General features: G+C 49.8%; 1 protein-coding gene across 1 annotated transcript; it reads left to right on the top strand.

Moving 5' to 3' along the window:
* Positions 1–3,700: 3,700 nt before the first annotated feature.
* On the top strand, positions 3,701–21,196 carry PCDH12 (protocadherin 12; the record flags this gene model as incomplete). Its single annotated transcript, XM_080711381.1, has 4 exons — positions 3,701–6,571; positions 9,980–10,077; positions 14,602–14,753; positions 20,793–21,196. 4 exons carry the CDS (start codon positions 3,701–3,703, stop codon positions 21,194–21,196), a joined length of 3,525 nt encoding a protein of 1,174 aa, XP_080567507.1.
* Between the last annotated feature and the right edge of the window lie 887 nt (positions 21,197–22,083).

Below are 22,083 nucleotides of genomic sequence, written 5' to 3'. Positions count from 1 at the left end.
GTATGATTGTCATGTGTGTGTAGCTTCTCCCTTGAGTTCTGTGGGCCCTCGGGTCTCAGGGGCTGTCCCTGGTGAACCTCTCTGCTTCTTTCCTTGCCTTTGGCCACCAGATGGCATTCTGGAAACGCGCCCTCCTCTGGAGTGCTCTGCGCGGCTGCTCCCAGCAGTGCTCTCCCTGCCTCCCTCCCTCCACTCCGCTGCCTTCCAAGCCATTTTCCAGAGCTTCCGGGAGAGCAAATCTGCATGATTTTTTTTTTTTTTTTTTTTTTTTTTGGTGGTACTGGGGTTCCCGGAAGCCCTTCTACCTCCGGGCTACACTCCCAGACCTATTTTATTTTTGGAAACAGGGTCTCTTAAGCCAGTGCGGCTGGCTTCGAACCTGTGCGATCCTCCTGTCTCTGCCTCCCAAGCGCGCGGGGATGACAAGCGTGCGCCACCACGCCCGGCTCCGCATGATCTTTGACAGATTGCCTGACCCTCTGTGCTCAGCTTCTTCAACCTGACAGCTTGGTTGTGAGGGTGACAAGATGTAGGTAAAGCTCTCAGGACAACGCCGGCATGTTGGCACTATTCTCATCCTGCTTTGAGCCTTTCCAAAGTGCCCCGTGGCCTTCAGGACAAGTTTTAAATCTTACTCTGGGTCCCAGGATCTCCATTGTTTGATGACTCCTACTTCTGTCCCCAGTGCTGCCTTCCCCCCTCCACTCTACCCCATGATTCCTCCTTTAATGTGTACGGATCCCTTCCACTTCCCACCCCACCTGCGGCAGTGAGCCCCTTGGGCACTTGCCTCGCTGCTGCCCAGCGAATGGTGGGGTGAATGAGGCCCAGGCAGTGAGTCTGCCAGGAGGGCTGACTGTCTCGAGGATGCTCTGTGTCCCGGAGTGCCAAGGGGCCACCTGGCTCCCTTGAGCACAGGCAGCACCTTGCCCTCACCGAGCTGAATAAGACTAGGGAAACACAACTCCTTGCCAGCAAAGCAAAGGACAAGGAGAAAGGGCAAATGTGAGGCCATCTTTGCCACCTGCTTGAGGCATAAAGCCTGGAAGATGACCGAAGGTTAAAACCATAGCCCCAGGTATCCGGGGCTTTCTCTGGGGCAGGCCCACCCACTCATGAGGTGGGTGACCACACCCCCAGAGAAGGAAACTGAGGCTTGTCATGTCACCTGAGCAATGTCTCAGAACTTGTGAGGACCTGCTGCTCCCCAAAGCCTTGCTTTAGGAAATGGCCCTGCAGATCCAGGCCCCTTGCTACAGTTAAATGGGTCCCGGTAAGATGATTTGGAAACCTCCAGGAGTAGAAGAGGGCATGGAAGGACTGTCTCCTGATTGCCACTGCCTCCATATCAACAAGCCAGACTGGAGCCCGGTGAATCCAAAGGGGGCCTCTCCGGCCCCAAGGTCTCAGCTGCAAACATCCACCTAGGGGAAGCTGACCTAAGTCCCATCACCTTTACGAACCTTGGGAATCAACCCGGAGGTGGGTGTGAGGCCAGGAGAAGGTTGGGGCAATGTGCTGAGAAGCAACAAGGCCACTTCAAAGGCCACCAATCAGGCTGCCCGTCCTGCACCTCACCTCTGTGAGCAGGTATACCTTAAAGTGGCCTGGACGGCAGCAAGTTGTCACTCATGGGACTCTGTCATAAACAGAACTGGGGAGAGAAGAATAGGAGGAAGGGAGGGAAAGCCACAGATGAAAGAGAGAGGAAGGTGTGGGAGAGGGAAACCTATAAAAGTCTCAAGCACGGAGGGAGGCTGGGGGTTCCCCAGACAGGCGCTCAGGCTGGACCAGATGCAGAGAACAATGGATCTTAGGATGGGGCCGGAAGAGAGGGGGAGGGAGCAACCGGTCAGGGCAGACAGGCCTCACAGCTTCAAGAGCCAAGACCATGGGCATCCTCCTGGGTCGGTGTGAGCCAGGACTGCCCCAGCCAATCCAAGAGCCAGAGGCAGCCGCAGGTGGGATGGACTGAGCAGATTACAACACCTGCTTCTTGTGATGGAGGGCCAGGCCAGAGCCCTTCATGCATCATTGCTTGCTTGCTTGCTTGCTTTCTTCCTTCCTTTCTTCCTTTCTTTTTTCTATCTCCTTATTTTGTGGTACTAGGGATGAAACCAGGAACATTCTACTTTTGTGTGTATATGTATGTGTGGTACTGGTTTTGAACCCAGAGGCATTCTATCTTTGAGCTACACCCCCAGCCAGATTTTATTTCTTATTTGGAAACAGGGTCTCTCTAGGTTAATAAGAGTCTCACTACTTGCTGAGGCTGTCCTCAAACCTGCAATCCTCCTGTCTCAGCCTCACAAGTGAATAGGCCAGCATTCCTGGCTGGCATTTTACTTCTGAGCTTCTGAGCTACACCCCCAACTGCTCATTTTTTTAAAAAAAAAATGAGATCTTGCTAAGTTTCCACATGGTAGCCTCAAACCCACCATCCTCCTGTCTCAGCCTCCCAAATACTGGGATTACAGGCATGCACCACTGTGCCCAGCTGCATCATCTCATTGAATCCTCACAATTTGCAATTGAGAGGGCTACTGATCTTATCGCCACCCCCATGCTAAAGATGAGGCAATGGAGGCCCAGAGAGGTTAAGTAACTTGTCTCAGAGGACCCAGCTGGTAAGTTACAAAGTCAGTATTTGAATCCAGACACTTTATCTCTGATGGATGCTCTGTTAATCATAGCTGCTTCCTAGTGAGACAAACAGGAGTGATCAGAGCAGGCTCAAAACTGAGAGGTAAACAAGTGTAAGAAAAAGGAGCTGGGCGTGATGACGCACCATTGTAATCCCAGCATTTGGGAGGCTGAGACAGGGGGATCAGGATTCACGGACGGACGGCCTCAGCTACTTAATGAGGCCTTTTGCAACTCAGCGAGATCCTGTTTTAAAATAAAGAATAAAAAATAGGGCTGGCGGTGTAGCTCGGCGGTAGAATGCCCCTGGGTTTCCATCCCCAGTACCGAGAGAGAGAGAGAGAGAGAGAGAGAGAGAGAGAGAGAGAGAGAGAGAGAGAGGAGGAGTGGGAGGAGGAATGATGGGGAAAGACAGGAATAAAGAGAATTGAGAGAAGAAAGCATGACTTGCACCGGGGACATCATCTCAGGTCGCTCACTTGGCTACGCAGGGGACCATGTCCCTCAGCGCTGGGTGTCTCACTGCGTGGACAGCACCTTCTCATCCGGCCTGTCCCGGGGAGCCCCTGCCTCATCCTCCTGAGCAGCAGGCCACTCAGCTCCACAGGAAATGCTCTTTCTCTAATTGGCATTGAAATTCACAGCCCTCCCTTTTCCTGTAGGTGGGGTTTCCAGAGGAAAAAGCTGCTTCTCTGTTTCCCTGGCCTAATAAATGTTTGGAAGTCAGATCCTCGCATCCTGCTCTACTGGGTCAAGTCCCTCTGGGAGCTGCTCTCGTCCATCACTGCACGTGGCCCTGTTGGTGCTGCGTGGGGGCGTCTCCCTTGGCAATTTTACTTTATCAGTGCTTGGACCTCTCAGATCACTTCCAACGAAGATGGCCTTGCCTGGGAATCCTGCTTGTCTTGCCATCTTCTAGTTATGGGATGAGGATGTGCCGGCAGGTCCAGGGGCTGGAGAACGGGGCTAATCCAGCCATCCAGGAAACACTAGAAGGCTTGTCCAGTCTTCGGAGAGCTCTAGCGGTCTCTGAATCCAGCCCACGCTGGCGGTAAGCATGACACCACTTCTCCCTCTTCTGCTGGGGATTTTTGGGCCAGGTGGCTATTTGTTCCGTTCTGGGGGTTGTCAGGAGGTGGCCACTCTCACGGTGAAATACCAAGTGACGGAGGAAGTGCCGCCTGGCACGGTGATAGGGAAGCTGTCCCAGGAACTGGGCCGGGAGGAGAGGCCCCAGCAGGCAGGGGCTGCCTTCCAGGTCTTGCAGCTGCCGCCGGTGCTCCCCATTCAGGTGGGCGACGAGGACGGCTTGCTCAGCACCGGGGCTCGACTGGATCGAGAGCAGCTATGCAGGCAGCGGGATCCCTGCCTGGTTTCCTTCGATGTGCTTGCCACAGGGGATTTGGCTCTGGTCCATGTGGAGATCCAAGTGCTAGACATCAATGACCACCAGCCACAGTTTCCCAAAGGCAAGCAGGAGCTGGAAATCTCTGAGAGTGCCTCTCTGCGCACGCGCATCCCCCTGGACAGAGCCCTTGACCCAGACACCGGTCCAAACACCCTGCACTCCTATACCCTGTCTCCCAGTGAGCACTTTGCCCTGGATGTCATTGTGGGGCCCGATGAGACCAAACATGCAGAACTCGTGGTGGTGAAGGAGCTGGACCGGGAAGTCCACTCGTTTTTTGATCTGGTGTTAACTGCCTATGACAGTGGGAGCCCCCCCAAGTCGGGCACCAGCTTGATCAAGGTCAATGTGCTGGACTCCAATGACAACAGCCCCGTGTTTGCTGAGAGTTCCCTGGCACTAGAAATCTGGGAAGACGCTGCCCCTGGTACTCTCCTCATAAACCTGACTGCCACGGACCCTGACCAGGGCCCCAATGGGGAGGTGGAGTTCTTCCTCGGCAAGCACGTGCCTCTAGAGGTGCTACACACCTTCAGTGTCGACGCCAAGACAGGCCAGGTCACTCTGCGCCAACCCCTGGACTATGAGAAGAATCCTGCCTATGAGGTGGATGTCCAGGCGTGGGATATGGGTCCCAATCCCATCCCGGCCCACTGCAAAGTTCTCATCAAGGTTCTGGATGTCAATGACAACGCCCCAAGCATCCACATCACATGGGCCTCCCAGCCGTCGCTGGTGTCCGAAGCTCTTCCCAAGGACAGTTTCATAGCCCTTGTCATGGCAGACGACCTGGACTCAGGAAGCAACGGGCTAGTCCACTGCTGGCTGAGCCAAGAGCTGGGCCACTTCAGGCTGAAAAGGACCAATGGCAACACATACATGCTGCTGACCAATGCCACACTGGACAGAGAGCAGTGGCCCAAGTACAGCCTCACGCTGCTGGCCCAAGACCAAGGACCCCAGCCCTTATCAGCCAAGAAGCAGATCAGCATTGAGATCGGCGATGTCAATGACAACGCACCTGTGTTTGAGAAGAGCCGGTACGAGGTCTCCACTCGGGAGAACAACCTGCCTTCTCTCCACCTCATCACTGTCGTGGCTCGTGACGCCGACCTGGGCACCAATGGACAGGTCTCGTACCGCATCCAGGACTCCCCGCTTTCTCACTTGGTAGCTATTGACCCCGACACGGGGGAGGTCACTGCCCGGAGGTCTCTGGACTATGAAGAGGTGGCTGGCTTTGAATTCCGGGTGATAGCAGAAGACAAAGGGCAACCCCAGCTGGCATCCAGCATCTCTGTAAGGGTCAGCCTCTTGGATGCCAATGATAATGCCCCCGAGGTGGTCCAGCCCGTGCTCAGTGATGGCAAAGCCAGCCTCTCCGTGCTCGTAAATGCCTCCACAGGCCACCTTCTGGTGCCCATCGAGACTATCAATGGCGTGGGTCTAGCAGGTGCTGGCTTACCACCCCTGGCCACTCATGGCTCCCGGCCATTCCTTTTGGCAACCATTGTAGCCAGAGATGCTGACTCGGGGGCCAATGGAGAGCTCCTCTACAGCATTCAAAGTGGGAATGAAGCTCAGCTCTTTGTCCTCAGCCCCGACCTGGGGCAGCTATTCATCAACATCACCAATGCCAGCAGCCTCATCGGGAGCGAGTGGAAGCTGGGGTTAGTGGTAGAAGACCGGGGCAGCCCCCCTCTGCAGACCCGAGCCCTGTTGAGGGTCGTGTTTGTCACCAGTGTGGACCACCTAAGGGACCATGCCTATGAGTCCGGGGTCCTGAACACATCGATGCTGATGGTGATTTGCTTGGCTGTGCTGCTAGCCATTTTGGGGTTGATCTCGGCTCTGTTCATGTCCATCTGCCGGACAGAGAAGAAAGACAACAGGGCCTACAACTGTCGGGAAGCTGAGTCCACTTACCGCCACCAGCCCAAGAGACCCCAGAAACATATTCAGAAGGCCGACATCCACTTGGTGCCTGCGCTCAGGGCCCAGGCAGATGAGCCTGGTGAAGTCGGCCAGTGCCGCAAGGATGCGGCCACAGAAGTGGCGATGGAAGCAGGCTGGGACCCCTGCATGCAAGCACCTTTCCACCTCACACCAACCCTGTACAGGACTCTGCGGAACCAAGGCAACCAGGGAGCACTGGCGGAGAGCCGAGAGGCGCTGCCCGACTCCGTCAACCTCCTTTTCAACCATCCCAGGCAGAGGAATGCCTCCCGGGAGAACTTGAACCTTCCTGAGTCCCCAGGCCAGCCACGCGCCAGGCCTCTGAAGATTGCAGGCAGCCCTGTAGGGAGGCTGGCTGGGGACCAGGGCAGCGAGGGGGCCCCACTGAGTCCGCCAACCTCCTCTGCAACCCTGAGGCGGCAGCAGAATCTCAATGGCAAAGTGTCTCCCGAGAAAGAACCAGGTCCCCATCAGATTCTGCGGAGCCTGGTCCGATTGTCTGTAGCTGCTTTTGCAGAGAGGAACCCTATAGAGGAGCTCACCGTGGATTCACCTCCTGTGCAGGTACCTTGGGCATGGGCGGCTCTTTCTCTGGTCACCCCGGACCACCACCAGTAGCACCATTTCCCTCATGATCCTCCCATTCAGTCCTTAGGCTCACCAGTACTTTATGATGCTATTCTATGTTTGTTTTTGAGTAGCAGTGGTTCAGAGCGCAGCTCCGGGGGCACAGATCTTGGCTGTGTGATCCTGAGCAAATTACTCACTGTCTCTGAGCCTTAATTCCCTTAACAGTAAATAGAAATTACAGAAGAGTATCTGCAACTGTCCTGAGAATCTGATCAGTTAATTCCTATGAAGCGCTTATTCATGGTCCCCAGCACAAGTAGACATAGCAAAGATCGTGATTTTGAGTTCAAGCTTTAAAGCAAGCTTGCCTGGGTTTGAATCCTGGCTCTACCTCTTCGCAGGTGTAACTCAGAGAAAAGTTACTCAACTTCTTGCTAAGAGCACCCATCTCCCAAGCTTGCTTAAAGATAAAATGAGTCGGCATACTCCATACTTGTGGAACGGTGTCCAGCATGTGGTCAGTGCTCAGCAAGTGATCACTATTACTTCTGCAAAGCCCTTCTCTACTGCTGCTCTCCTCCTGCTGCATCTCATCTGGGCAACTTCCCTATAAAGCGAGCCAGCCTGGGCATCATTGCTCCCCAGCTCAAGAGCAGCATTTGACTTGCCTGAGACCCCAGAGTTCATTGTTGGACTGAAGAATGGGGCAGCTGAATTTAGAGTTTTGGAGTTAGGCAGATCTAAGTTCAAATCTCAGCATAGCCACTTAGGAGCTGGACAACCCTGGGTAGGCCTCATTTTCTTTATAAAATGAGGATTGCAAATGCCAAACTTACCCTGTGTCTTCCTCTCTGGAGGGTGAGGATTAAATGGGATGGCAAATGCCAAACTATTCAGTAACTCCGGTTTGCTAGATATGGCTGGGGAATCTCTACAGGGATGGTGCCGTATCTCACACCCTCATTGGCTCCTCTGAACTCCAGAGATCTGTCATTGTGCCAGGCTGCCTGCCCAAAGCACAACTCTGTTTGGCCAGGCCATCAGCTCAGACTTTGGGTAGGGCAAAGACACAATTTCCTTTCCCCAGCCCCTTCCCAGAAAGCCACCTGGAAATGGCCTAGCTCTTCTCTAAGGACTCTTGTCCTGGCCTCCCTGCAGATGCAGAGATTGTCAAGAGCCATCCATCCATCCATCCATCCATCCATTCATCCATCCATCCATCCACCCATCCATCCATCCACCCATCCATCCATCCACCCATCCATCCCTCCAATACTTTGCAGATAAAGTCTTTGTGCTAATCACTGTGCTGGCTGCTGGTGGACAAGACAGCAGAGAGCAGGCCCTTTGGTAACACCTCTAGGTGATGGAAAGAAAGGTGCCCATTTGGCATAAATTTGAGGGTCAGAGGGTGAGATGTCCAGTGCTGGTGTCTTTCCATCATCACAGCACCACAGTAGAGTCAGAACTGAGTTCAAGTTTCGGCCCTACTTAAAATGGAGCCCAAGCCAGTGTAATGGTATCTCCTCCTTTGGACTATTGTAAGGATTAAATGAGATTGTATACTACCAGACAGTGTTTATCATGAGATCTATTAATAAGTGATTTATATACTGTGGCTCCTTTAAACTTCATAACTAGCTCATGACCTGAGTTTCATTATTATTTACCTTTTTACTGTGGAGGAAATTGAGGCTCAGAACACTTAAATAATTTTGGGGGGCCACAAGATGGGAACTGGGGCAAGAACAGCTTTAGAATGTGAGCCTGAGTCCTGCCGACTCCCAAGTCTGGGCTCCTACTGTAATGTGACCCTGAATGACAGCACAAGGCTTGTTGTTCAAGGACAAGGAGTATTTGCCAAGAGTCATTTGAGCAGACAGTAACAGGTACTTTGCCAGGGATGCTAGGCCCAGGCTGGGAGGTAGGGTCTGCTTTGAGGCAGTAATGGGACCTTGACCCTCCCAAGTCACAATGAAACCCCAGGCCTGGCCACTTCTTCCAACTGTCCTATGAGGCCAGCACTTCTGGGGCTCTCAAGGAAAGAGTGGGGATGGTCCCACGAGGCAGAAGCAGCACTTCTAGTAGTAACAACCCAAACTCCTCCATTTGCAAAGGGTGTTTAACTTTGTTCAAGCTATCTAATGTATCTGATAGTACTGTGAAGAAGACAGCCCCAGCTGGGTGTGGTGGCGCATGCCTGTAATCCCAGTACTTGGGAGAATGAGACAGGAGGATTGCAGGTTCGAGGATAGCCTCTGCAGTTTAGTGAGACCTTCAGCAGTCTAGTTGGGTCCTGTTTCAAAATAAAAACTAAAAAGGTCTGGGGGGTAGCTCAGATATAGAATACCCCTGGGTTCAGTCCGCAGTCCAAAAAAAAAAAAAAAAAAAAAAGATAAGAAACAGGTTTGAGGAGGTCTACATGCCTGCCTGATATTACCTGACAGGCTAGGAATTACATTTAACTAAAACTCAGCCTCCCAAGATTTAGTCTACTGTCTCTCTCTGGCATGGATTGCATGGTCTGGCACTGACATCTCACCCACCCCCATCTCCTTCTCCAGCCTTTCTGAAACTCTGCCATCTTTCTAGCCATTCAGCTTACATTGCTCCTGTCCAAACCTCCACCCCCCTTGCTCAGATCCTCACTTTCATTCCACCTGCTGAACGTCTGCAGGGCCTTTGGGCCTCAGCAGAGGTGCCTGGCATGGTAGCAACTCAACATTTGTTGAGAATATACTTCTCCCAGCACCACCTCCTATTTCTTCCCTGCTCCGTGATGGGTTGGGGGCCTCCTCTGCTCCTGTGGCCTCACCCTTTTCCATCACCCAGATGCACCCCTGTTGTAACCACTCTCTCCCTGCCGACTGCAAGCCCTCAGAGGGCTGCAGCCAGCCTCCCACTCTTACCCCATAGGAAGCATCCTGCCTGGCACTAGCGAATAATTGTTAAGGCATTGAAAGGGTGAATAAATGAATGCTTAAATGACATCATTTTTGCCTTCTACAATGCTGTCTTATGTCTGGCTCATACAAATTGGCCAGAGTGGTATCTGAATACTGCTAGACGGGGAAAATAACTCTCAATGACAATCCTTATCAAAGTAATAATGACTTTATGATCAGGAAATGCCTTTTTCACCCCCTCCCACAGAGTCCACTAGGAGGAGAGCATTTGGGATAGTGCTCATGAAGGGATGGGCCTAGAAGGTCCCTGTGCTCTCTCTCAGACACCCACGTCCCTGTCTCTGTCACGAGGGACCATCCCCCATTTGATCACACAAACATCTGAAGCCAGAGGAAAAACTATAAAAAGCAAGCACCGGCATTGAGGGAAACATCCGGCGAGGAAGTGTGCTGGGTCGGAATTGTGTGGAGTCAACAGATTTTTCCTGTCTTGTAGCAAATCTCCCAGCTGCTGTCCCTGCTGCACCAGGGCCAATTCCAGCCCAAACCAAACCACCGGGGAAATAAGTACTTGGCCAAGCCCGGCAGCGGCAGGTAAGCTGCACATAGCCCCAAGACTTCTCGAGACTCCCGTTGCCCCATTATTCTGCAGCCTCAGTGATGGGAGGAAGGGCAAGCACATCCCAGACACTGGTCACCAAGTGGGCAGCAGACAGCACCATCCCCCCCAGAAGGCTCCATCCTGGGACGGCTGTATTTATAGTATTTACAGGACCCACAGTCAGTCACTAAGGAAATGACTTCATCCTGAGCTCCATCTGTGCCCTGATTACAGAGGTGCTGCAAATTGGCTTTAAACCTGTAACTTTCACCTTTCTTTCTCTTGACCTATAAACATAATATATAAGGACACAGATCTGTGAGTGTGCCCCGTGGGCATTCCCAGAGTTGAAGACACCTCATGAGGACATCTAGTCGCTGGGCATGGTGGCGCACACTTGTAGTCCCAGCTACTCTGGAGGCTCAGGCAGAAGGATCTCAAGTTTAAGACCAACGTGGGCAATTTACAGAAGCACTGACTTAAAATTCAGAAAGAGCTGAGGATGTATGTCAGTGATAGAAGGCTTAGCATGTATAAGGCCTTGGGTTCAAACCCCAGAACTACAGAAGGAAGGAAGGAAGGAAGGAAGGAAGGAAGGAAGGAAGGCAGGCAGGCAGGCAGACAGGCAGGCAGGAAGGAAGGGAGGAAGGGAGGAAGGGAGGAAGAAAGGAAGGAAGATCTAGTCAGGTAAGAAGAAAGGAAGGAAGGAAGGAAGGAAGGAAGGAAGGAAGGAAGGAAGGAAGGAAGGAAGGAAAAAAGGAAGGAAGATCTAGTCAGGTATGGTGGTACATGCTTGTAATTCCAGCTAGTTTTAAGACTGAGGCAGGAGAATCACAAGTTTGAGGCCAATCTGGGCAACTTAGTAAGCAAGAGATCCTGTCTCAGAAAAAAGAAAAAGAAATAGGACATCTATTCTAATTCCTTAATCCAGATGCAGAAACTGAGGCTTTAAGTAGTTTGATCCAACCCAACTATACAAACTTGAACAAGTCAGATATTCTCTGTAACAGGGAAGACATACTACCTCCCTTATAGTGATGGGCTAAAACTTTAATGGTCAGCTACATTCTAAGGCCATAGCTTAACGCCCGTACCTAGCAGGTGCACAAGCAATCATAGATCCTGTCCCCTTAAAGTGGCTTTGCTCAAGGTCACATAACAAGTAAAAGGCAAAGCTGGGACCAGCCCTAAGGGGTCCTGCCCTCTGGGTCAGGGCTCCTGCACTGATAACTTGTATCTTCTTCTTCCTCTTTTTTAATTTTTTTTCAAAGATGGAGAGCAATGGTGTAGAACAGAGAGGGGAATACTGTAAGGAAGCTCAAATTTTCTCTCTAAAGGTTTGATATTCCAGTCTGCTAAAATAAACCGCCAATAACAAGAAAAAGGCCGTAAGATTGTTTTGGTCACAGTTTATGTGACATGGGATCTTCAGATTGGAGGCCCCAAGCCCAGGGTAAACTACTACATATTTTTATGCTTAGGCTCAATGAAGCAGGGCAGCTGTGTGAAATATGATTGGAAAAAAGGGTTCAAGATAAAGGGAATAGAGCTAGGGAGAGCCCAGCGAGGTCTGTCTGTTCAGATTCTTGGCCTCTGTGCAGCACAGTGAGGTGTGGGCAGGACCCTTGCTGGCATGGTGGTCTTATGACCTATACCCAAACAAAGTAGGTCATGAAATTTTTATTTTATATTTGTGGCACTGGAAGTTGAACTCAGAGGCATTCTACCTCCAAGCTACACACTCAGCTGTATTTTATTTTTATTTTTGAAACAAGAGCTCCCAAGGTTAATGAGAATCTCACTACTTGCTGAGGCTGTCCTCGAACCTGCGATTCTCCTGTCTCAGCCTCCTAAGTACTGGGATTGCAGGCTTGAGCCACCATACCCAGATAATTTCTTTTTTTTTTTTTTTTTGGTGGGTCTGGGGATGGAACCCAGGGGGATTCAACCTCCGAGTTACACCCCCTGTCCTATTTTTTATTCTTTAGTTTGAAACAGGGTCTCACTAAGTTGCAGAGGGCCTCACTAAGTAGCTGAGACTGTTCATGAACCGCGATCCTCCAGTCTCAGCCTCCCAAATGCTGGGATTATAGGCATGTGCCGCCATGCCCAGCTCAGAGAATTTCTTTACAGCCAACTCTTACACAGGAAGGTGGGAGGAAATTAGAATAATATCTTTAGGTTTGATGGATGATTTTGGGGAAAAGAGGTTCTGGTTTCTATGATCCATCTTGGAAATAATAGATTCTAGGTTTGGTTTTTTTCTTTTTCTTTTTTGGTACAGGGGATTGAACCCAGAGGCATTCTACCTCCAAGCCATGCCCTACCCAATTTTATTTCTTTATTTGAAAACAGGATCTCACTATGTTTCTGAGTCTGGCTTTGAACCTGTGATCTTCCTGTCTCAGCCTCCCAAGTACTGGGATTATAAGTGTGTGCTACCACACCTGTCCCAGCATTTGGGAGGCTGAGACAAGAGGATTGCAGTTTGCAGACAACCTCAGCTACTTAGCTAGGTCCTTTGCAACTCATTGAGACCCTGTTTCAAAATAAAGAATAAAAACAAGTGGCGGGGGGGGGGCTCGGAGTATAGCTTAGAGGTAGAATGCCCCTGGGTTTCATTCCCAGTACCAGAAAAAAAAAAAAAAAAAAAAAAAAAAAAGAAAGAAAGAAATTCTAGTTTCTATGGCTTGTTCTCAGGGAAAAATGAGAGGGGAAAGATGGGATGGAAGAAACTTTGCTTCTGAGGCTTTCACTATGGGGTATTCTTTTCCTCTTTTTCTTTTTTTTCCTTTTGGTACTGGGGATTGAACCCCCACAGGTGTTCTGCCTCTGAGCTACATCCCAACCCTATTTTATTCTTTTATTTTGAAACATGGTCTCACTAGTTGCTCAGGGCCTCACTGAGTTGCTGAGGCTGGCCTTTAACCTGCAGTCCTCCTGTCTCAGCTTCCCAGTACTGGGATTACAAGCATGTGCCACCACACACAGCTGGGGTGTCCTTTTCTGCTCTCTAATGGTACACACAAATTTGAATTCTTGCCTTCTCACTAAATTCATGGGCACAGTGGGCATGCTGCAAAATCCCCACAAGTCTTGGTTTTCTTGTATGTGAATGGTGGTGACAACAGGAGACCCCTTACAGGTGTGAACGGCACATGTTCTTGGGCAGCTTGAGGCCTGGCTCAGTTCTGGCTCTGAGTCAGTGTCTGCTAGTTGCTGTCATTATTACTTGCCGAACTGCCCACGTCCCCTCTGATCTCTGGTGTGTCTGTGTGAGGGGCACTGGGGATTGAACCCAGGGGTGTCTACCTCTGAACTATACCCCTAACCTTAAAAAAAAAAAAAAAGAACCAGGAGCTTACTAAGTCATCATGTCTGTCCTCAAACCTGTGTTCCTCCTGCCTCAGCCTCCCAAATATGAGATTACAGGTGTATGTCACTGTGCCTGGCCTACTGATTTTTTACTTTTTATTTTTGGGACTGAAGATTGAATCCAGGGGAGTTCTACCTCTGAGTACACTCCCAGCCCTTTTTTTTTTTTTTTTTTTTTTTTTTTTTTTTTTTTTGGTGGTGGTGGTGGTGCTGGGGATGGAACCCAGAGGCCTTCTACCTCCAGGCTACACTCCCAGACCTATTTTATATTTTATTTGGAGACAGGGCCTCTTAAACCAGCTGAACAGGGTGTTGTTAGGTTGCTGAGCATCTTGATAAGTTGCTGAGGCTGGTCTCAAACCTGTGATCTTCCTGTTTCAGCCTCCCAAGTACTGGGATTATAGGTGTGCACCACCAAGTCTGGCTCCTATTCATCTCGTAATAGCAGCAGAAATTGCCACAGTAGGAGTGGGTGACTACAGCCTGACAGGGCTCCTAGGCCTACAGCCTACCAGAGCGCCTTCCCGCCTGTTGGGGTGAGGGTCTAGGGGCCACTAAAGGTAGAGTACATGAGATAGGGGGTTCGGGTGGAGTCAGCAGGAGGCTGGGAGCAGCGGTAGATGGAGCAGCTTTAGGAGGCACGCAAAGCAGCCCGTCATACACCTGCTCTTTTGACCTGAAATTTGGCTTAAACAAGAGGACAAAACATTCCGTCACTTATTCCGAAAAGTATTTATTAAGCACCTACTATGTGCCAGGCCCTGTTCAGAGCACTGATGGAAAGTAGGGAATGAGAAAGAGAGGAAAACAAACAAACAAACAAACAAACAACCCTGCCTGGCTTGATGGGGCGTGGATTGCCTGCCCTGGCTCGATACGTTTGCTGAACTGCTCTGTGCCAGGCACTGTGCTGAGCCCTGTACCAGCCATGTCTCATGTTACAGCACCCCCAAAGGCAGGGGTTACTTAATTACTCCTATTAACAGATGAGGAAACAGAGTAAGCAGGAAGGCTGGGATCGCAGGTGGGTCTCACTCTGAAGGCCGGCTGCCGCGTGTCCAGCTTCCTGAGGATGAATGAATGCGGGCATGTGTGAGCAATCCACATGGGGACGTTTCCTGACTGGCAGGTTTCCTTCACAGGAGCGTAACCCCAGACGCAGATGCCCCAGGAGCCAGGGCTGGGGTCCAGGCGGAAGCGGACCAGGAGGAAGGGCCCTTAGACCCTGAAGAGGACCTCTCTGTGAAGCGCCTGCTGGAAGAAGAGCTGTCAAGCCTGCTGGATCCCAACACAGGTGGGGCTCCTGCCTACTCCACGGCCACCCCCACCCCTTGCTGCCTCTGCCCCACCCCAGTGCTTCCTCTCATGTGCCAGGTTTCGGAGTTCTGTTCCAATTTGCTGCACAAAAAGGCCATTCTATTTCTAGAGAGGAACATTTTTCTCTGGAGCCCCAGAAAGCATTCCTTTGTTTAAAGACCAGGTTCTTCTTTGATTATTAATTTTATTTATTTTTTTGTGGGATAGAATTCAGGGGCATTCTACCTCTAAGCTATACACCTAGCCCTATTTTTTACTCTTTATTTTGAAACAGAGTCTCACTGTGTTGCAAAGAGCCTCACTAAGTAGCTGAAGCTGTCTGCAAACCACGATCCTCCTGTCTCAGCCTCCCAAATGCTGATATTACAAGCATGCGCCTCCATGCCCAGCTTGATTATTAATTTTAAAAAGTCACCATAAGAGCAGGGAATGGTGGCACACGTCTGTAATCTCAGTACTTGCGAGGCTGAGACAGGAGGATCACATGTTCAAGGACAGCCTCAACAAGTAGTGAGACTGGAGGTGTAGCTTGGAGGTAGAATGCCTCTGGGTTCAACCCCAAAACCAAAAAAAAAAAAAAAAAAAAATCACCATGAGAATATTGAATGATTATTTGAGGTCTTGGTGTATACCAGGCACTGGGAAAGCATGTTATATATAATATCTCATTTAAGCCTCTAAACATTTTTTTTTTTTAGTACTGGGGATTGAACCCAGGAGCATCCTATCAGGAGATACAGCTACACCCCCAGCCCTTTATATTATTATTATTATTATTATTATTATTATTATTATTAATTTTGAAACAGGGTCTCACTAAGTTGTCCAGGCTGATCTTGAACCTGTGATCCTCCTGTGCACAGCCTACTAAGTATTGGGATTACAGGCATATGCCAACATACCTGGCTCAATCTTTTGAGATAGTTTTATTAGCCACCATTTACAAGGAGCAAACGGAGGCTTGGAGAGGTAACATAGTCTACCCAAAGTAACCCAGCTCTTCAGGGAAACCTAAACCTGGGCAGGTTTTACTGTCTAAATCCTACATTTGAGTTTCTTTGTGATGTTTTAATACCCTTTCACTCTGGGGACAGAGTCAACTCTTTGATATGCTAACACTTCTAATTGAAACAAAAAGAATTGCTGGGGAGAGAAAAAGAGTGGTTTTGACAATAAATACACAATGTAACAGCCGGGAGTGGTGGGGATGCTTGTAATTCCAGTACTTGGGAGGCTGAGACAGGAAGACAGCAGTTAGCTGGTTAGGGGACAGCCTCAGCTACTTAGTGAGGGCCTCTACAATTTAGTGAGAGCCTGTATAAAAATAGAGTAGAAAAATAGAAAAATGGGTAGAATGCCCCTGGGTTCTATCCCTGGTATCACAATAAATAAATAAATAAATAAATAAATAAATAAATAAATAAATAAATAAAAATATACCATGTAAAATTCAATTCAAGAATCTGCTAGCCAGCTCTATACCTGTAATCCCAGAACCTGGGAGACTGAAACAGAAGGATTGATATTTGAAGATAGCCTCAGCAACTTTGTAGCGAGGCCCCCAGCAACTTAGTGAGACTCCATTTCAAAATAAAAAGTAAAATAGGGCTGGGGGTGTGGGTTGGAGGTAGGATGTCCCTAGGTTCAATCCACGGTTGTTGTTTTTTTTTTTATTTTTTTTATACTGGGGATGGAACCCAGGGGTATTTTACCTCTGAGCTGCACCCCCAGCCCTATTTTTTATTCTTTATTTGGAAACAGGGTCTCACTGGGTTGCAAAGGGCCTCACTAAGTAGCTGAGGCTGTCCTCGAATTGGGATCCTCCTGTCTCAACCTCCGGAATGCTGGGATTACAAGCGTGCACCACCACACCTGGCTAATCTGCATTTTTTCTGGTGGTACTAGGGGTGGAACCCAGAGGCTTTCTACCTCCAGGCTATACTCCCAGAATATATATATATATATATATATATATATATATATATATATATATATATATATAGTTTGGAAATGGGTCTCGCTAAGTTGCCGAAAGCCTCACTAAGTAGCCGAGGCTGGCTTCAAACCCATGCGATCCTCCTGTCTCAGCCTCCCAAGCACTGGGATTACAAGCGTGGGCCACCACGCCCGTCCTAATCTGCATTTTTTCTAAAAAAAAAAAGAATTTGCCAGCTGCCCCTACCCCTTTGCGGTGGACACTCCTCCTTCTACTCCTTGAGGTAACACAGCCAGCCTGACGTCACATTGCTACACTGTGGTTTTCTGTTTTTGGAGTTAATCTATTTCTCACGCACTCCATCTGGCTGCAGACATGCTGGAGGCAGGGAAGGGACAGACCTTTTTTGGTTAAAAAATTACAGCTAACATTTACCGAGTGCTTTTTATGTGCTTGTCCCTAAGTTCCTCATGAGAAAAATCTTATGAGAGAGACGCTATTCATTATTCCCTCAAAGAAAAAAAAAAAATAAGGTCAAGGATGTTTAATAATTTGCCCAAGGTTATGCAGCTAATAATTATTAACATAGGCAGCCTAGCGTGGCTCTAAATTTTAGAGCTGTGCTGTTCTGATATAGTAGCCATTGGCCACATGTGGCCATTTATATTTAAATGAATTAAAATTAAGTAAAATGAAATATTCAGTTCCTCAGTCATACCAGCTACATTTGAAGTGCTCAGTACCCCAAAAGGATTAAAGATACAGCTTTGGACTCTATTTCCACTGGCCAGTGCTAGGGGGGAAACCTGTGTCCCCCACTGAGCAGAGAGTGCTGATGCCAAAGTATAAGTGGAGGATGGGAAGGAAGCTAAGATAAGAAAGCCACAAGCCGGACGTGGTGGCACATGCTTGTAATCCCAGCACTTGGGAGGCTGAGACAGGACAGCCTCAGCTACTTAGTGAGGCCCTTTGCAACTCAGTGAGACACTGTTTCAAAACAAAGAATAAAAACTAGGGCTGGGGGTGTAGCTTGCAGGTAGAATGTCCCTGGGTTCCATCTCCAGTACCGCAAAAATAAATAAATAAATAAATAAATAAATAAATAAATAAATATTAAAAATTAAAAATAGGGCTGGGAGGTAGGATGCCCCTAGGTTCCATCCTCAGTACCGCAAAAGAAAGAAAGAAAGAAAGAAAGAAAGAAAGAGAAAGAGACAAAAAATAAATAAATAAATAAGTAAACCCATGATGCTCACAGGGCTGGACTTCCCCAGGGCTACTAAGACTAGAGTCTTGGTAGTCAGATAAAAGCCCCACTTAGGCCTGGTGTGGTGGTAGTGTGTGCCCATAATCCCAGTACTTAGGAGGCTGAGATAGGAGGATCACAGGTTCAAGACCAGCCTCAGCAACTTAGCAAGACTCTCAATAATCTAGAGAGACTCTGTTTCAATACAAAAATTAAGCCAGGCATGGTGGCACGGGCTTGTAATCCCAGTGCTTGGAAGGCTGAGATAGAAGGATCACAGTTTTGTGGCCAGCCTCAGCAATTTAATGAGACTCTGTTTCAAAATAAAAAATAAAATAGGGCTGGATATGTAGCTCTGAGGTAGAAAGTCCCTGGGTTCAAGTCTCAGTACCAAATGTAGCTCATAGGTAGAATGCCCCTTGGTTCAATCCCCTGTAACACACACACACACACACACACACACACAAATTAAAAAGGGCTAGGGGTAGCCGGGCGTGGTGGCGTACGCTTGTAATCCCCGCACTTGGGAGGCAGAGACAGGAGGATTGCGCAGGTTCAAAGCCAGAGCACTAGCTTAAGAGACCCTGTTTCCACATAAAAGTATAAAAATAGGTCTGGGAGTGTAGCCCGTGGGAGTGTAGCTGGAGGTAGAAGGGCTTCCAGGAACCCCAGTACCACCACACACACACACAAAAAGGGCTAGGGGTGTGGCTTGGTTCCTGGTTCAATCTCCAGTACCAGAAATAAAGAACAACCTTGCGGATGTGAAGACGATGCTAGGTTACTGATCCTATGAGCTCACTGAATTCTCACAGTGATAAGCATTACTTTCTCACCACTGGTGAGAGGGAGTCAGAGGTTAAGCCATTTTCCCAAGGTTATGCTGCCCCAAGTGGTAACACTGGGAAGTTAAACCCTGGTGGGCTCAGTGCCCACCTACAGTCTGAACCCCAGCGAATTCTCATTCTCTTGTGAAGCTCACCAAAGGAAAGGCCTGATTCTGTACCACCACGAGTTCCATTCAACCTTCCCACCTCAGTCTCAGGGACCTAGGGTTTACAGTTTTCAAATGGTGAGGGTCAGTATTTATGTTTCAGAGCCCTTCAACAGATGTTCACAGCCTGCACAGTTTAGAACTGAATACAAGACAGAGAATCATCTATCAATATAAAGAAATGAGCCGGGCATGGTGGCACACACATGTAATCCCAGTATTTGGGAGGCTGAGACAGGTTTGCGGCCAGCAGCCAGCCTCAGCTACTTAGTGCGGCCCTCTGCAACGTAGTGAGACCCTGTTTCAAAATAAAGAATAAATATAGGGATGGGGTGTAGCTCAGAGGTTGAATGTCCCTGGGTTCAATCTCCAGTTCAAACCTGTCAGCCTCCTGCCTCAACCTTTCAAGTACTGGGATTACAAGTGTGCGCCACCATGCCTGGCATTGCACAGATTTTAAAGCAGCTCATATGAAGCAAAGCAAATAAATGTTAAAGAAGAGTATATTTCTCTCTCTCTCTCTCTCTCTCTCTCTCCCTTCTCTCTCTCTCTCTCTCTCTCTCTCTCTCTCTCTCTCTCTCCAGTTTCTTCTCTACAAGACTTACTCTTTTCTTTCTTTCCTCTAGCCTGGCCCTCTGCCATCAGGTCTGGAACTTTTTTTCTTTGAGACAGAATTTTCTGTTGAAGAAATGGGAATAGAAGTGTGATGGTGGCATCTGGAAGCTAAGAGACAGTATCTGGAGCTCCCAGCCCCCAGGCTGCTTAGCCTCTGGCCTCACCAGCCCTGGTCCCTTTCCCTCAGGCAGGCAGCCCCTTCCCAGCCTGCTTCTGGTCAGGGATCCTGAGCTCAATGGCGGAGGTGTGAGGAGTAGAGGGTGTGGAGCAGGTGGTGGCAGCGTGGTCCTTCACAGGCCTGGTGATTCCAGAGTGGGGCTCCTGGAGTGTCCAGAGCAGGGAAGAGGCAGCTCTTCAGACTGGGTGGGGTGGTACGTCCAGGAGCTTCAAAGTCATCTGGGTCAGAGCTGGGCTTGGTTGCCTAACAGATATGTGACTCAACTTCTTTGGGGTCTACTTTCTTCACCCATAAAATAAGGTAACACTCTTTCTTTTTTTTTTTTTTTTTTGGTGGTACCAGGAGTGGAACCCCAGGGGCTTTCTACCTCTGAGCTATCCTCCCAGACCTATTTTATATTTTATTTGGAAACAGGGTCTCACTAAGTTTCTGAGAGCCTCATTAAGTAGCTGAGGCTGGCTTCAAACCTGTGCGATCCTCCTGTCTCAGCCTCCCAAGGGCGGGGATTACAAGTGTGCGCCATCATGCCTGGCTGAGGTAACACTCTTAATCCCAAGAACTATAAGGATGAGATAATTATTTAAGTTGTTCTGCATACAGGTACCTAATAAGTGGTCACTGAGATTACGAATATGAGCAGCTCCAAGCCAGGACTCCAGCCTTGGCTAGGAAAAGGGATTTTTCCCCGTCTGTAGCTGGTGGTGCCCTGGGGGGAGAAGTCTCCCTGAGCTGGACAAACACCTGGCTGCCCAGGAATGAGTACAAGCTGCCTAGACACCTCAGGTGGGGAAATTTTTAGAAAAGGGCTAATTTTCAACTCTAGTTTCTCTTCCTCCTCCTCCTCCTCCTTCAGCCGCCTCCTTACACCGAGGGCTTCCGTCAGCAGCCTTCCTGCCTAGCCAGCTTCGCTGTCAGGGCCTCTTCCTTCCTGTCCCCCTCTGGCCACCCCAGTGGTCCCCTGACATTTCCCTTCCCTTCTTTGTCTGCTGCCGTTGCCCCGCCCACAGCCCCACCTCGCCTGCTCACGGTGTCCCCTCCTCCCCACAGGCCTGGCCCTGGACCGGCTGAGTGCCCCGGACCCGGCCTGGATGGCCAGGCTGTCTTTGCCCCTCACCACCAATTACCGAGACAACGTGTTCTCCCCGGACACTGCCACTTTGGAGGAGCCCAGAACGTTCCAGACGTTTGGCAAGGAGACAGGCCCTGAGCTGAGTCCTGCGGGCACGCGGCTGGCCAGCACCTTCCTCTCGGAGATGAGCTCACTGTTGGAGATGCTGTTGGAGCAGCGCTCCGGGGTCCCCGTGGAGGCCGCCTCCGAGGCGCTGCGGCGGCTCTCGGTCTGCGGGAGGACCCTCAGTCTAGACCTGGCCACCGGAGGGGCCATGGGCACGGAAGTGCAGGGGGGCCCAGGTGGAAAAAGGGGGGCTGGGTGCAGCAATGGGTGCCTGTGAATGCACCGGAGCCTCCGGATTCAAGAACCAAGTCCCCGGAGATGGGCGATGTGTGGGAGCCCAGGTCTTGAGGATCTGGCCATAGGAGCTGGTTTGTAAGCTCTGGGAACTCCCCAACCAGAGGTGGCCCCAGAACTTTAGGGTGACCAATGCTGGATCATACAGCGGACTGGCCGAAGCAGCCCCTTGTCAGGGGCTCTGACTGAGTGTGTTGGAGGACAGGGACGGTCTGCAGTTGACGTGTTTGCTGGCAAAACACATATGGAGAACAAAGGATGGTTTCTTGGGCAGATCGGGTGCCACTGAGTATCACCAGCAGGGAGGGTGGCCTTGTTGGACACTGGAGGCAGAGGGCTGGATCCTGGGGGTGCCAGGCAGGGCTCTCTGACCTACTAATAAAAGAAAGTAGCAGTTCATTCTCTTGTATACACTTGTCAAGTGGGGGGAAGAGGGAGAGTTGGCCGAGGGTTCTTTCTCGTCCACTCCTGGGAAGAAAGTCACGGTGGGCCTGGACAGGAATGGGGCACTTGGCGCACGGTGACAGGCGCAGACCATGGGCCTGCATGCTCTTCACCCTCCTTCACTGTTATCAAATAATCTGCTTCTCAGCTGGAAAATTAGAACTAAGAAAAGCGCAACTATAAATAGAGCGTTTATATGAGCCAGGCATCAGGCTTAACAATAGGATTTAATTAGATTTTCCCACAAGGCTGGGAGGGAGGTACTATACCCCCATTTCACAGACAAGGATCTAAGGCTTGGAGAGGTTGAATGTCTTTTTAAAGGTGGAGCAGGGGGTGGAGCCAGAATTTGCATCCAGCCTGGTCCAAAGAGCAAAACTCATGCCCTCAAGAATGGCACTAGACTTGCCCAGCTCCCCTCGGGAA

This window comes from Muscardinus avellanarius, assembly GCF_963383645.1.
Source record: "Muscardinus avellanarius genome assembly, chromosome: 1".
NCBI lineage: Eukaryota > Metazoa > Chordata > Mammalia > Rodentia > Gliridae > Muscardinus > Muscardinus avellanarius.
The sequence above is the reverse complement of the archived record's forward strand: the minus strand, read 5'-3'. Positions and strand labels throughout refer to the sequence as shown.